This window comes from Ciona intestinalis, unplaced genomic scaffold, assembly GCF_000224145.3.
Source record: "Ciona intestinalis unplaced genomic scaffold, KH HT000065.2, whole genome shotgun sequence".
Classification (NCBI taxonomy): domain Eukaryota; kingdom Metazoa; phylum Chordata; class Ascidiacea; order Phlebobranchia; family Cionidae; genus Ciona; species Ciona intestinalis.
This window is the reverse complement of record NW_004190387.2, coordinates 47,036-62,538: the sequence shown is the minus strand read 5'-3', so window position 1 is coordinate 62,538 and position 15,503 is coordinate 47,036. Positions and strand designations below refer to the sequence as shown.

General features: G+C 36.2%; 1 protein-coding gene across 1 annotated transcript in view; it reads left to right on the top strand.

The window, feature by feature from the left end:
* sspo (SCO-spondin) overlaps positions 1-15,088 on the top strand; it is a 51,129-nt gene extending 36,041 nt beyond the window's left edge. Inside the window, exons 55-82 of the mRNA XM_026838181.1 lie at positions 569-659; positions 907-991; positions 1,300-1,480; positions 1,760-1,966; positions 2,216-2,328; positions 2,652-2,796; positions 3,044-3,219; positions 3,555-3,727; positions 4,015-4,146; positions 4,500-4,624; positions 4,841-5,179; positions 5,743-5,897; positions 6,403-6,546; positions 6,735-6,824; positions 7,111-7,170; positions 7,456-7,532; positions 8,134-8,294; positions 8,590-8,709; positions 9,331-9,590; positions 9,948-10,115; positions 10,782-10,983; positions 11,214-11,335; positions 12,508-12,638; positions 13,266-13,383; positions 13,658-13,909; positions 14,396-14,526; positions 14,591-14,741; positions 14,796-15,088. Of these exons, the coding sequence (XP_026693982.1) occupies positions 569-659; positions 907-991; positions 1,300-1,480; positions 1,760-1,966; positions 2,216-2,328; positions 2,652-2,796; positions 3,044-3,219; positions 3,555-3,727; positions 4,015-4,146; positions 4,500-4,624; positions 4,841-5,179; positions 5,743-5,897; positions 6,403-6,546; positions 6,735-6,824; positions 7,111-7,170; positions 7,456-7,532; positions 8,134-8,294; positions 8,590-8,709; positions 9,331-9,590; positions 9,948-10,115; positions 10,782-10,983; positions 11,214-11,335; positions 12,508-12,638; positions 13,266-13,383; positions 13,658-13,909; positions 14,396-14,526; positions 14,591-14,741; positions 14,796-14,827 (4,141 nt within the window). The 3' untranslated portion in view covers positions 14,828-15,088. The remainder of the gene's footprint in view (positions 1-568; positions 660-906; positions 992-1,299; positions 1,481-1,759; positions 1,967-2,215; positions 2,329-2,651; positions 2,797-3,043; positions 3,220-3,554; positions 3,728-4,014; positions 4,147-4,499; positions 4,625-4,840; positions 5,180-5,742; positions 5,898-6,402; positions 6,547-6,734; positions 6,825-7,110; positions 7,171-7,455; positions 7,533-8,133; positions 8,295-8,589; positions 8,710-9,330; positions 9,591-9,947; positions 10,116-10,781; positions 10,984-11,213; positions 11,336-12,507; positions 12,639-13,265; positions 13,384-13,657; positions 13,910-14,395; positions 14,527-14,590; positions 14,742-14,795) is intronic.
* The last annotated feature ends 415 nt before the right edge of the window (positions 15,089-15,503 follow it).

The window sequence follows — 15,503 nt, the reverse complement described above, 5'->3', positions numbered from 1 at the left end:
ATTTTTTACTTTTTTTGTGTATGGCTGATAACTTGGACAACCCATTAGTGACCGCTGGATTGGAGCAATTGCCGGTAAGTCCCAAGAACACATCTGACCACAATGGTAGCAGCGACGAGCCTTAAACCCATTACTTCTGGGTTATAGGCGCGCTAACCGTTATGCCACAGGGTCTATGTATATATACAATTATACAATTATTACCCTACACCTCACATCAGCTACTACCCTATAGCCGTTGCTCCAGTGCAATCTGTTAAGCTGCATTTTTTCCTCTAGTTCAGTGTCCTCAAAAATATGTTTTGGTATATAATCTATATTTTTGTATATAAACTGTATTTTTTGTATTAAAATTATATATTTTTTGTATTTGTTGACAGTATTTTTTTGTATATAAACTATAATTGTCCGGCCTTTAAACAGTGGTTAAACCACCAGCCTCTAAAATTATCGATTATAAGCCTAACATTTGCACCGCTTCAATTGTGGGAATATGTTTTTCTTGCGCAAGACACTCTTTCTTGCGCAGTAATTTCTCCACCTCATATTTTTCATTATTACATCACAGATCATGTGACGGAGGAATCCAGACGTCACAAAGAAGATGCAGAGATGAAAATGGATTTTTCCGGAACATTTGTGAAGGTCCAAAAACGAAGGTTAGTTAAATTTTAAAACTTTCGCTCCAAATTTGTATTTATTGTATCCCAAGTTTCTGCTTTGATCTCTGTAAGCAGATTGTAAAAGTAAGTTTTTTACTGGATTGGCCTTACCCCCCAAGAGTAATTGAAACAAGTTTCATACATGGTAACTTGTAAGCGAGCACAAAGTGTATGCAACAGAACACCTGTTGACTGTTTCTGCCCTACTACACAAGGATGAATAAGTTACATTTATTAAATACAGGTAAAGTCATGCTCACTACAGCCATGCGAAAAATCGAAATGCCCGCTTGGTTTAGAAGAAACATGTCATGTGACGTGTTCATCAGGTATGGTATATATATTTTATATGTTTGTATCTATTGTTTGTTTAAATATGCTTGAATGTTTGTAGGCTATAAGTTATAGCTTCTAATATGTGCATTTGTTATCAATTTTGATTTTTTGCAATCCCCAAAAATAGCTTTATAGAACTGCAAGTTTTTGTAACTTGTATTTAAGTACGAACAATTTAACAAGTTTTACCTGGCAGAAAAAGGTTGCAGTTTCTTAACTTTTCGTGTGTGATTTGGCAGTGCAACAAAAACAACTCTAAAATTGTCTTCGATTTTTTAAAGATTTTTCTATTTTATTTCAGGATCAACATGTTTATCACTGAGTGCAGAGATTCATAATGACACTACTTGTGTTGAAAACAACATAAATCCAGATAATTGTTCAATGAAGAGATGTAAATGTTTACCCGGGTTTTTGTGGCAAGATAGTGCATGTGTGCCACGTCATAATTGTAATTGTTATGTCATGGGAAAAGTCAGAAGGTTAGTGGAATAAGTACATTGTATAAGTAAAACTATGTATATTAGTGTAACACACTTTAAGTTGCTTTTGAGAAGGTTTAAAATCCCACATTTTTTTAAATCAATTACTGTGGTAACTTATAAGCTGTAGGTGTATGAAACAGAACACTCATGTTACCACGAATGTTGCGACAGTTAACCAAGATACATTCATTTAATCATCAATCTTAAACATAATTGGCAAAGTTATTTCATTTATTCTGTCATTCACAGTACCAATTTTTTTGTTTCCCACTCTAGATCAGGTTCGGTGTTTCCTATTGGTCGATGCACCTCATGTACTTGTGTCGGGGGAGGCGTGACTTGTGGTCCACGTCTGTTACAAGATGGTTCACCTACTTGCAGAAGTGATGAGTCATGTTTTGATGAGAAAAATGCTGACGTTGTGTGGTCGTCATGGTCACAGTGTAGCAGGTCATGTGACGTGGGGGTTAGACAACGAGTAAGGTGAGAGAATAATATGAATGTGTGCCTTTGGGTAAAACTTAAAAGTAATTGCTTCAACCCAGTTGGCCGTTACGGCTAAATTATAAATTATCACATTAAAGAAATTAAAAAAAAAGAGAAATATCTACACAGTTATATATGTGGTAACTGGTAAGCGGGCACAAGGTGTGTGAAACAGAACACTCGTGTTATAACGACTGTTGTGTCCCGTCCAGACAATTATTTGAAACATATTTTCACACTTTTCAGTTTGCCACCTAACTCCTTTGGACTTTATCTCAACAACTGGTGTAATATTAGAATCCTTCAACAAGAAGATTGCAATGTAGTGTCTTGCACTACACACCATACACACTGTACTGGTAAGATTTTGCTTTTAAAATAAATCTTTTGTTCTCTTTAGTGAAAGCATAGACATTTCTTAAAATGCAGGCTTTTTGATTAACTTATGATTTAATAAAAACTTAAAAAGTCAATAAAATTTCACATAATACAATATATGTAACTTTTACAACAAAAAAAATGTTTTAATTTTTTCAGAAAAAAAAAATATTATCCTTTTTACAGAAGGTGAAACTGTTTTAGTTCAATCCATTCCCTTTTTAAATGTTCATCATATTTTATTATCAAGAACCTTCCAAAAATATTATTACAATTAAATAAATATTTTTATACTTTTTCACAGAAGGAGACTGCAATGTAACCGACACAACAAATATAAACGGGTGGTCAAAATGGACGCCTTGGGGGGCTTGTAGTGAGACTTGTATTGGTTTAGGGAACTTTCCCTGGCGACATAGATACAGAATGTGCTACGGAAACACATCGGCGTAAGTTTAATTTTCTTTTTTTGCCATATATCTGCTTTTACACAAGAATTTTATGTTCTGAAAAATATTCTGTGGGGTAAGATGAGATTCATGGGGTAAAATGGTATCTACCGTTGTAGTGAAAATTGGTGAAACTAGGATTAGAAAATAAGAAGTATTGTGCTAACGGTATTGTTTTACCCAACAAACTGCATCTACTTTTGCGGTGTTACCAAACAGATTTTCAATTTTTGAATATTACTTTCAGCTGTAATGGGTCAAGCATACAAACTTCTCCATGCAACGACACTCTGCTGCCATCATGTGGTGGGAATGGTGGATGGTCTCCGTGGTCGGATTGGTCACAATGTTCAGTCTCATGTGCAAGTCGAACATGGTCTGGTGTGACGTACAGGACAAGGAATTGTCAATACACTGGTCAAGGTAACACGTTCAAGTGTGTTTCTATACACCCGTGCACAGTAAACTATTCGTGAATTTTTTGTGGATTTGTTTTTCCGTCATGATCCAATCTTTTGGATCCATCTTCTTTAAAGACTGCCCCCATTGTACAGGTCGTGTTTTCACGCACACTTTACTTCCTGTTACTATCTAAACATAAACGGCTTGTTGTTTGTCTGCTAGGTGTAGTAACCACTCTGATTTTTATTTAATTAAATTTAATTATGTTTTTAACTGTAAGCGCGTGTGGTAACAACTGTTTTTTTTGTAGTAATGTCTTGTCCTTTCGATTTAAATAATCTTAAATTCTAACCCAGGGTGTCTAGGTTCAAGTACAGAGCAGATGAATTGTTCGTCAGTATTCAGCTTAGAAAGTTGTTTCAACAACACAACAACACCAACATCTAATAAAGAATGTGATGTCTATGTTAAGGGGAGCGTGTTCAAGCGATGTGGTCAACTATGTGTGGATACATGCACTTCCGGACAGGTATGCTGCGGTCACTAATGGGTTGTCCAAATTAACAGCCATACATGAAAAATATCACCCACAAAGTAACATACATGGTAACTCGTAAGCTGGCACCAGGTGTCATAACGACTATTGTTATCAGTTTGCTTTGTCTAAATAAGGTTTAACAGCCACGTATTTGACATATTTACTAGTTTTTTCACGAAGCATATTTGTAATGTCATTTTGTTGCCAATTCCCTTCTTCTGACTGTTTTAATTTACCTGATTTTCCTTACTGTATGAAAAAAATGATTGTTTTTTTAGATTTGTTCATCCACTTGTCACTCTGGTTGTTTTTGTGATGATGACAAAGTTCTTGATGACATCACAATGAGTTGTGTTCATCGTAATTCATGCAGTTGTAGAGATTGCAATTCAACTTATGAATCAAATGAGGTTTGATAGCTGAAATATTATCTAGGAAACAATATATAATGCCTATGGGGCATGCCCACAAAAATCAAAAATGAAAGTTAGAATAAAGTGTAAATGCTTAAAATTTAACAAAATCTAAAGGAACCACCAAACTTTCATAGTTTTTCTAAAAATATTTACCATAAGACAACAAAAATGTGCTATAGAAATAGGGAAATTGGTAAAATTTCTTGATATGTAGTTGAAAAAATAAGTTGCAAGCTGCAGATAGTGAAAAACCTTCGCGTTCACACACAATGGTGGCAGCGACGAACCTTGAAGCCTTTACCTTTGGCTTTTCTGAGTTCATTCTCATTTTATTATTTTTGTTGCAGGAATTCGAAAAGCACACACCTTGTCATAGGAATTGTAAATGTGTTGATGGAAACATTAGTTGTGAAAATGATTGTTCAACTGTTGGTGGTTGGTGTCCGTGGTCTCATTGGACATCTTGTTCTGGGTAAGAAGGGGGATATATAACAGAGCTACCATCATTTTTTATTTATCTCCTTGAAAACAAAGATAATACTATTTGAAAAACGAAAAAAGGGGATCAACAGCAAACGACAGTTCTTAAAACACTACTAAATTTAAAAGATTAAAAAAAAATTTTATACTTTTTATAAAAAATAAAGAAGTAAAAAACGAAAAATATTTATCAAACTTCACATTCCAGGTCATGTAGCAGTTCACCACAACACAGAATCCGGTCATGTGCATGTCCATTACCTTCCAACACTACCAACCCTTCACTCCAATGCATTGGATCTCATACTGTTTCAACTGATGTATCAGTAACAGTTAAAAACATCAAGTTACAAACAGAGACCAAAATTTGCCGCAAAAGTTCTATTTGTCCGGATGTGAATTATGCTAGCTGGAGCTTGTGGAAGGAATGGTCTGAATGTTCATGCACTTCTCCATACTTTGTAAGGTCAAGGGTTTGCGTCGATAGAAGAACAAACTCTCCAAGTGGAGAATGCTCTGGCTCGCATACAGAGATAAAACCATGCAGGTGAATATCATAATGCACCAGCTTGAAACAAACTCTTATTTTAGCTGCTACGATTCACTTACAAAAATTATTATTCAAAGAAGTTAAATGTTTTGAAAAAATCTCGACGTCAAAAGGTTAACCTTATCTTAATAGTTGTTTTGTATTTTAAATGATATTTTATATATATGTGCCTGTCTCTTGGTGTATTTTTCACTGCACCAGCTTTATCAACAAAGTTTTAGTCTGGCTGCTATGCTTTGCCAATAGCTATTAATTATTAAAACATCTTTATATATAAGTTAATATAGCTGTTCTACGATATATTTGTTTTGATTCATAGCTGATAAAACACTAGTGTAATAAAATTTATCCATAACATTTTTTAAGGGTGCCCATTTTGTTGCCATTTTCCTTTTTTTCACGGTTCAGTTAAGCGTGTAAGATTCTTGTATGTAACAATATATTTTAAATGCTTAAAGAGATAAATAAAAAATATGCAATGTATGTTCTTGTTTACTTGCTAAAGGTGTCCCGTCTTCCCCACCCTACTATATGTTATTTATGTTCTTTTTTACACCCAGATTCAACGCAGCCAAATGCAACTTCACTTGCCCCCATGGTCTTGTGTTATCACCATGCAGCAATGCAGGAGAACCTCCATGTCCAAACTCCTGTCTTGGTTTAGCTCAAGGAGTGTCGTGCGTTAGTGATCATGGTAGTTATGAAAGCGTGGCAGGTAAATTTAAAGTAGCCTATTTTATATGTAGCAGCATCAGCGGATGTTTTGGTTGAAAGCGGAGCAACAACAGTTGTTATAACACGGGTTTTCTGTTTCATACACCTCGTTCCTACTTACAGGTTACCACGTATGTAACTTATTATTCCCGCATGGTGGAGCAACAACAGTCGTTATAACACGGGCATTCTGTTTCATACACCTCGTTCCCGCTTACAGTGTTACCACATACACAACTTAGCTGTTATTTTTTCTCTATGACGGTAGTTTAAACAACTCACCAGTATCCACTGTGTTGAATTCATTTCGAGTAAATTCACTGTTTTATATTAATAACACTGGTGTTTTGTTTTATAAACTTCGTGCCAGCCTATGAGTTACCACGTATGTAACTTAGCAGTTTATTTTTTCTGTATTACCCATAGTTTAAACAACCCACCAGTATCCACTGTGTTAAATTCATTTCGAGTAAGTTCTCTGTTTAATTAATAATTATTCCTCATAGGTCGTTCTCGTCGCTGGGACAACTGTATCCCACAATGCATCTGTCCTCTTGGTCGCTTACTAAACCCAGTAAACCGAGACGGAGGGTTCGAGTGCGTTGAAGCGGAACAATGCTCATGTTATCTGCATCGAGTGAACGAGACAGGTAACGGATTGTAAAAATGTGCACGTAGTAAAAATATATTTTAAGGATTTTTAAAACATGCTTACAATTAAACATATGTATTATATATTATTTAATTGTACAGTTAAGACCTCAAACACTCTATTTAACATAGTCCAAAACGTGGTTACTACTTTTGTACAATATAAGCACACTTGGTTTATATACAGATGTGATTATAAAACATAACGAGACACACAAGGATAATTGTAGAAAATGTTCTTGTGGTTCTGGTGGTCAAATAACTTGTCATCCTACGGGTAAGATACTTTCGCATCTTTTATATTTTATTACAAACTAAAAGCTTTATAACAAACAATATGGTTACTTTTAATACAGCCAAGTATTTTTCATGTCAAAATTTTAAGTATAAAGTTTATTTAATATACCATGGAAAAGACAGCCCCAATATAAAGTACAAATCTTTGCTAGAAGAGCTATTCTAAATTCATTATGTGTCCAAAAGCAATACTTTTTCTACATTTGTTAAAGATAGACTTTTGAGTATAAAGATTTTAATTTTAAAAGTTCCAATTTTTTTAACAGCCAACTCTTTATGTGGAAACAATGTTTGGGCTGCATGGGAATCCTGGAGTGGTTGCTCAGGTATTTTTACAGTTATGTATATTTTTAAACTGTTTGTTGTTTTTTAAAATATCACTTACAAAATCCCACAAAAGTAAGCACTCACAGAGTTACTTATGCGTAACTTGTAAGCGGAAACCAGGTCTTTGCAACAGGACATCCGTGTTATAACGACTACTAATACCGGTATAAAAAAGCTAATGTGCCGCATGGCAGACCAAAGGCCTGAAATAAGTTTTTCATGCCACATAAGTCACTAAAAAACATTCCTTGTTTACCAATAACATTGTTCATGGTTTATCCCAGCCACTTGTAATGGAGGCTTTCAATGGAGAAGAAGAATTTGTTCATCAGGTCTTCCATGCGATGGCGATAAAGAGCAGGTGTGTATTAAATACGTAGGATGGCTATTGTTATTGTACAAGTTTCATGTGAATAAATGTAACTTATTTATCTTCATAGGGCGACTGACAGTCGTTATCACACAGGTTTAACACCTCCTGCCTGCTTACGAGTTACTTTGTATGTTACTTTGCAGGCATATTGCTAAGTGTAAGTGTGTTTTAACAACTGCCAGTGCAAGGGTTGACCTATTACCCCAAAAACAAAATAAAAAAAACAAACAAAAAAACAATAAATTAAAAAAAAAATTATTTTTATATAATTGTTATTGTGCAACTTATATGTGAATAAATGTAACTTATTTATCTTCATAGGGCCACTGACAGTCGTTATATCACGGGTATTTTGTTTCATATACCTCCGCTTATGAGTTACCACGGATGTTAATTTGTAGGCATATTGTTAAATATAAATATGCCTAATGTGTTTTAACAACTGCCATGATTAAAGTGAGTAAGATTCTGTGAGTAAGATGTCAAGGCAAAACATCTAATTTTAAATTTAGGCAAGGGTTGATTCATTGCGCCAAAAACAATAAATTAAAAAAATATAAATTATTTTTATATATATTTTATTTCACAGAGACAAGAGTGTAACATGGAGATCTCATGCATCATGTCACCATGGCAACCATGGAGTGGATGCAGCCAATCATGTGGTGGTGGGGTGAGATCTCGTACAAGATCATGTCTTCATGATCATCATTGTGATGAAGATATACTTCGTCAGTTTGAAAGATGCAGGTTTGGATATTGGGGGTTTTATTGTTTAGGGGTTGAAAGAATAATTGTAACTCATTATCCTCATGTGACGGGCAACGAAATTCTCTTAAAATACAGGTGTTCTGTTTCATACATCTCTGGCCTGCTTGCACGTTGCTCTGTTTTCACGGACTCGCTTACGAATAACTTTGTGGATAATTATTAATCAATAATCACAAAGCGACAACATGTACAAAGAGACATTCGTGTTATTTTGTTTTCTGTTTATATCAATTAAGTGTCTGACATCTAATATAATATTTTCCCATGTTTTCAGTACAACGAATGTAACGTGTCTTCCTGCTGTCACCCAGTGGTCAGCGTGGTCTCACTGTGACGTAGCGTGTGACGTAGGACGTCAAACACGTCACAGATATTGCTCTAACTCGACTCATAAGTAAGTATTGGTACATTTTAATACATAATGTAATATGACGGCAGTCGTTTTGCCGTAACATTTTTCTCTTCGTTGTTTTAATGACCTGTTAACGCCTGTCTTAAACGATTGTCGTTTTTTTTGCAATATCCTATTTTTCCCTTTTTTATATCTTTTTTTTGCTACTTTCAGATACAAATAAAAGTTATAGTACTGTTGGGTAAGATGGTATACCGTTAGCGCCTAAATCTTCTGATTTTCCTGATCCTGTTTTGAACAATTACCTACACTTTTTAGAACCGCGAGACCGCGTTCATATAATTCTGTATAAACATTTGTCCTTGGGCAAGACACTTAACGACAATTGCTTCAACACAGTGGTCACTAATGGGTTGTCCAAATTATCAGCCATACATTAAAAATCCAAAAAAATAATTACCCACAAAGTAACATGCATGGTAACTCGTTGGTTGGCACGAGGCGTTAAACCCGTGTGATAACGACTGTCGTTTTCCGGCCACGCGAGGATAAAGTAAGTTACATTCATTCTTCGTTTACTACCAAATGAAACGATAAACGAGAATGAAAACTGTCTAATAGTGCCCCACCCAACTATATTTTAAAATATTTTCATGTTCCCAGCTTTCACATCCGCGCGTGTGAACCCGATTTCCCGCTTCTGGAAACCTACGATGAGTTATTGGTTTCTAAACACCAGGACTCGGTCTTTGAAGAAACCCGGCCATGTTATGGGAAGAATTGTTCAGATATTGGGGCGTGGGGCGTGTGGGGGGCGTGGTCAACCTGTAACGTTGTTTGTGGATCTGGGGTCCAAGTCAAAACCCGTGATTGTGTTGTTATTAGAAACACAACCGCCGTGGAGAATTTCACAAACTGCCAAGGTGAGAGAAATAGTCAGGTGTGACTACTTTAGGGGACTAAATAGTAGGGTGGGGTAACATGGGACAGCTAAGCATACTATTTTCTTGTCCCATTCCTCACGACTCCCATAGACCGTTGTTAATTTTTTAAAACACGATCAGGATATCTAGTTATTATGTGCTAAAGGTGTTCCATCTTCCCCACCCTAATATAAAAACAAAACAAACATATTCAACGTTACTGCTTCTATAAAAATTATAAGACGGCGTTAAAAATAGCACGAAGGTTATTTATCCTGTCAAGCTGTGTGCGCAGTGCCGCGGTTCAGTAGATAATTTATTCAAAATAAAAAATATTTAAATTTAAATTTTTTCAAGGAGAGAAAATCCGCTCACGTCCATGTCACATGGCTCCGTGCCCGCGTAACACGTCATCGAACGCCTGTCCAATAGGAATGGTTCTGTCAAGGTCATGTGACGGCTGTGTCGACGTCAGAGGTCAAAGGGCCAACCGGTTACCGAGGACGTGTCGGGAGCTTGCTGCAGGTAATACATTTGTAGTTATGAAAAATAAAAACGCCTAAAAGGCTAAATAATTGGGTTTAAACATAATAGGCTGGTGTAAGCTTGAATATGTTTTTATTCGAAGAGCTTTGGCGTATGTGATAGATTTATAGTGGGATAAACAAAACGCGTGACCAGCTATTTAATTTCGTTCAAGTCAATAAGGTGGGTTAAGATGGATTATGGTTTCATTTAGTTCCTAAAAGCTTTCAGTCTTATTACACTACAGGTGATGCACTTGTAGCGGAGATAAATACTAGTAGTACGGTTTATAATTAAGTTATAGTAGGTCGGGGAAAGATGGAACACCTTATCATTCTATTTTCTCGTCCCATTTGGTAGTAAACAAAGAACATACAAAGAATTCTAAGATTGGTAAACAAACGCATGTTCCGCTATAGGGTGTAAATGCCCATAATTTATAGTGGGATGGGGTAAGATGGGTTATGGTTTTTAGTTTCTTTTTTCATCGCATTTAGTGGTAAACAAAGAATATTTATAGAATTATATTAGCGTATCCTCACGACTCTAGTTAGAGAGTTGTTATTTGTTTAAAACACTATCAGGAAATATGAGATTTAGTTTCATTCACCCATTCATATATTCATTGTATTGTTTCATGCCTTCACCGAGTTAAACTGTATCCAGGTTCAAACGACCTGTGTGAGGACCAGCCTTGTGTATCTGTATGTGTGTGTGAAGGGGACCAACTGTTGCAACGCGGGGGAGAATCGAGAGGCGAATGTGTAAGCGCCCACCGTTGTGAATGCGCTGACGACAAAGGAACGACTTGGCCCAATCAAGCCCGATGGACTGTGACGTCACAGAGCGACAATGGGGAGGATTGCAGGTATGGAAATCGTCGTGATCCCTTGATAACGATAAAGGCTATAATTGGACTTATTCACGAGACGCGCAGTGATCTGGTAAGTAAATTGCTGGCCTGCTAATCCACGTTGTCGGCAACAATACGACTCCTGTATCTTTCTGCAGCAGACCGTTAAATGAGACATAGTAATTCCCCGGCAATTTCGAATGCTAAACATAAAACATTTGAAAACTTTTGTTTTCTTTTTCTAGGTCGAATTGCTCGTGCGTGGTTGGTCAAATCGTGTGTGACATCATCAGCTGTGTACCACGTGACCTGGATTGCTCATGGAGTGAATGGACGACATGGACTGCATGTAATTCTACTTGTCAAGGTAATATCATGTTGCCACCAGCTATAATATATAGTAGGGTGAGGGAAGACGGGACACCTTTAAAATATAATATCCAAAGTCCTGATCGTGTTTTAAACAACTAACAACAGTCTATGGGAGTCGTGAGGATACGGTTTTATAATTCTTTGAATGTTCTTTGTTTACTACCAAATGAGAAGATAAAATGGAATGTAAACGTGTCCCATATTTCCCCATACTACTTCTATACATCTAATAGTAATCCCATCATCTGTTCGCTTTGTTAATTCAACATAACCATATTATGTTATGTAATAAAGCTCCTCAGTCAATTTAATTCGCATACCGACGTTTCAGAGTCGTATTCAGGTCGTTTTATTTGCAAAATTATTTTCCAGAAGAGCTTATTAGATTTATATCACATTGGAACATTACAAAAGTTTGCATTTTCAACCTTAGGAAATAACAGTAAAGAAAACACGAGTGTATCTTATTATTCCAACCTTTATGTTTCTTGAAATGCAGCACCTCTTGCTCAAATGCAAGTTTGCTGCATTGCCTAACTAAATCAGGGTTTATTTTTAACCATGGGGATTCGAATCGTGAAAGGTTCGTAACGAAACACCGCAAAATATTTATTTCCCAGAACGCTCATATACCCCGGGTACTTTCCACAAACCATCAATAGATGCATGCTGTCAAAGCCAAGATTCCTTTCTACATATAGTAGAATGGGGAAGACGGGACCTTTAGCACGCAATGTCTAAATAACCTGACCGTGTTTTAAACAATTAACAACGGTTTATTATGGGAGACGTGAGGATATGGTTTTATAATTATTTGAATGTGCTTTGTTTACTACCAAATGGGACGAAAAAATAGAATGAAAAGTGTCCCATCTTCCCCAACCTACTATATGTATTAAAAGATATGTGCTAAAGCAATATAATAGTATGTTATTTAATAACATATCTTTACCTGAAAACGTCATTCGTGAAAACACAAAAAAACGTCAATTTTAGCTTCGACTGTGGTAACAAAATAATAATCGAAAAGAAGAGAACTATAGCAATAATACGTACGAGTTTTTATAAATAAGGCTGTAGAAAATAGAATGCACAAATAAATCATTAAATAAAAAGGGGGTTTATGAATTCCGCAAATTTTCTTTAAACGCTGATTTTCCATTTTAGATGTTTCTACAAATGCTTCTCGTTTCCGATTTCGTTCCTCTTTGAACGACCACCAATCGTGCGATAATGACGTCATGGAAACGTCACAATGCACGGAGTTACCCTTATGCAATGGCTGCAACACTTCGCAGGTGAAGTTTATTTTGAACATTCAAATTTTGTGGTTAGCCGGTACTTTACTTCCCCAATCTTACGGAAAATTTTGCAAAGTTTGTAAATTTCCACCTGGGGTAAGATTCAACGTGATAGGTTTTGTGACTTTCGAAAATGCCACGCAAATTACAAAGTAGGCTGCGTGCAAACAAGTTCATTGTATATTTTTAGGCTTTCTTGTTTCACATTGAATGTAACATAAATTAACGAATAACTTTTTTGAATTGAAATTTAAAGCAATAGTTACTCGGTTGTAATTTATAATAATGTGTTTTAATATAGCAGATATAGTAGACATGAATTAAACATGGCCTTTACATCGAATTGGAATTTAGGCAAGAGTAATTGGGTGCATTTGGTTGCATAATCTAAAAATGTGTTTTAATATATCAGACTGGGGTAAGATGGTCCATGTTTTTATTCGTTTTATGATTACTGGGTTGACTATGCAGAAACTCCCCAGCCTTTTTCGACCTTTTTTTGCAAACCGTGTATGCAAATTGATGCATACAAATGACTGAATTTATAATTTGCTGGTAATATCAATTATAGAATAACAGTAAAATTAGTATAACTTGTTTTTTAAAATTAATGTTTTTTTGCAGACTTGGTCAAAAGACGAATGCACTCAGTGCGCATGCGTGAACGGTGACACGGTGTGCAATGACGTATGTTGGTCACCGTGGTCTGATTGGTCAGATTGCTCCGCCACCTGCGGTAGTAGTAAGTCCATCGCTGTTTTATTTGTTTTATACAGATATACAGCAGGGTAGGGGAAGATGGTACATGTTTTAACTCTTATCTCGTCCCTTAGCTAGTAAACAATTTATATTTTCAAAATTATAAAACCGTATTCTCACGACTCTAAAAGACGGCTACTAACTGTTTAAAACACGATCAGAATATGTAGATATTATGTGCTAAAAGTGTCCCGTCTTCTTTCACCCTAGTATAAAACGAATAATTAGGATAAACAAATATCATTATATTTCTATAGATCTCCATCAACTCCGGATGAAAACTTGCATCTCTGAGTCACATTGTGGCCCTGACGTCATCAGCACCGAACGTCGTCTCTGCTATGACGTCACAGACGTTCCTTGTCAACCCGTGGCGACACTCGCTCCTGGTACGTCATCAACGCCTCGTGATTGTTCAACGGTCACGTGTCAAGATGTAAAATGCCGAAGCAACGAATCCAAGTTAAAATTAAATGGAAGTTGTTGTTTTCATTGTTATAAAAACCACGGTAAGTCGTAACATTATACGCCACAAATCGGGATAAAACAGTTAATATTACAAGGCGTGTTTAGTTACTATTGTGCTTTTTATAACTGTTTTTGAGTTGGGTTAAATCGAATACCAATTTTCAAAAGCTCTCTTAGAGTAATTGACACGGTGTGTCACGATTGAAAAGGATTTGTACTTGTGTGTAATTTGCGAGCAGATTATTTTAGGATACAGGGATTTTCTTATAATTACTGTGGGGTAAGATAAATCATTAACGTTTTAAACAATGAACAATGCTCTTTTAGAGTCGCAGAGTTACGGTTATATATTTGTAAATATTCTTTGTTTACTACCGTATTGGACGATAAAATGTATTTAAAACATGTCCCAAATGGGAGGAGAAAAAAAGACTGTCAACATGTCCCATCTTACCCCACCTTACTGTATAATAACCCAACACGCCTTCAACCTGATATTCGTATCTTGACTTTACGTTTTACTTTAGATTCTGAACTCGATGGTTGTCGAGTGAAAAATGAGCGTCGGAACTTCTCATTGGACGGATGCGCATCACGTGACATAGAAGTGAATTACTGCGAGGGGGGTTGCCGTTCCTCCACCCACGTGACCGCCTACGTAAGCATGGAAAATTACAAATAAACTTAAATAAAATCCCTTCAATTTTTCATTTTTTTCACAGGAGCCGTTTTTTATAACCTCATGTGAGTGTTGCACGCACCGCGTGGACGAGAATAACCCTCACGTGATAGTTACACTTCAGTGCGCAGGGTCATCGACACGCATGATTACGATTCCCAATATAACAGGTTGCTCATGCACTTCATGTCAAGGTGACGTGGTTTAATGAAACAACCAAAGTTTGGTTTTAACAAATTTGTATTTAGGTGGGGCGAACCTTTTAGCCGACGTGCCTTAAACAGAAACAGCGTCGAAACATCTGCAAACACACTTTCATGCATTGTTTTAAATATAACATTGTCATTTGTTAACGAACTACCGTTGTTGTCTTCCTCATATCATATGCCTTCTCAAAATGAATTGTTTTTACGTGGCCATTATACACAACACTGCCACTCACATACACAATGACCTTTCTCGTTGTCTTGTGTAAGTTTCAAAGCAAAATACAACGACGAGCCTCGTATTGTTATGCCTTAGTAAAATCAGCGACGAAATTCGTATCTGGGTGTTTTTTCTCGCGAATCGGAACGTCACGCTTTGTTTCTGAAGTGATGTAAAAATAAGACTTTAAAAAGCGGCATTGCTGAAAAATTAAGTCAATTGGAAAAGTGTAGTTTATGGTTCATTTAGTTCATACTTAAACTGTAACTGGAAACTGTTATTATTACGGTGTTGTAACTTCAGCGTCAGTTGTAAGTAACTAAAAATAAAATAATTTCAAGAAACAGCGTAGATAAAGTGAGTGAAATGAAACCGCCCAGTTAATTGTAACTTTGTTTATATCCTGCAATCTCTATGCGTTCTAAAATGTGGTTTAACTTGACAAGTTACACTCAACAGTTCCTTGTGTTACGTCACACTGGTATTGGCAGTCGTTTGAAATATAAAATGGTGCAACGGGTTTTCCCACG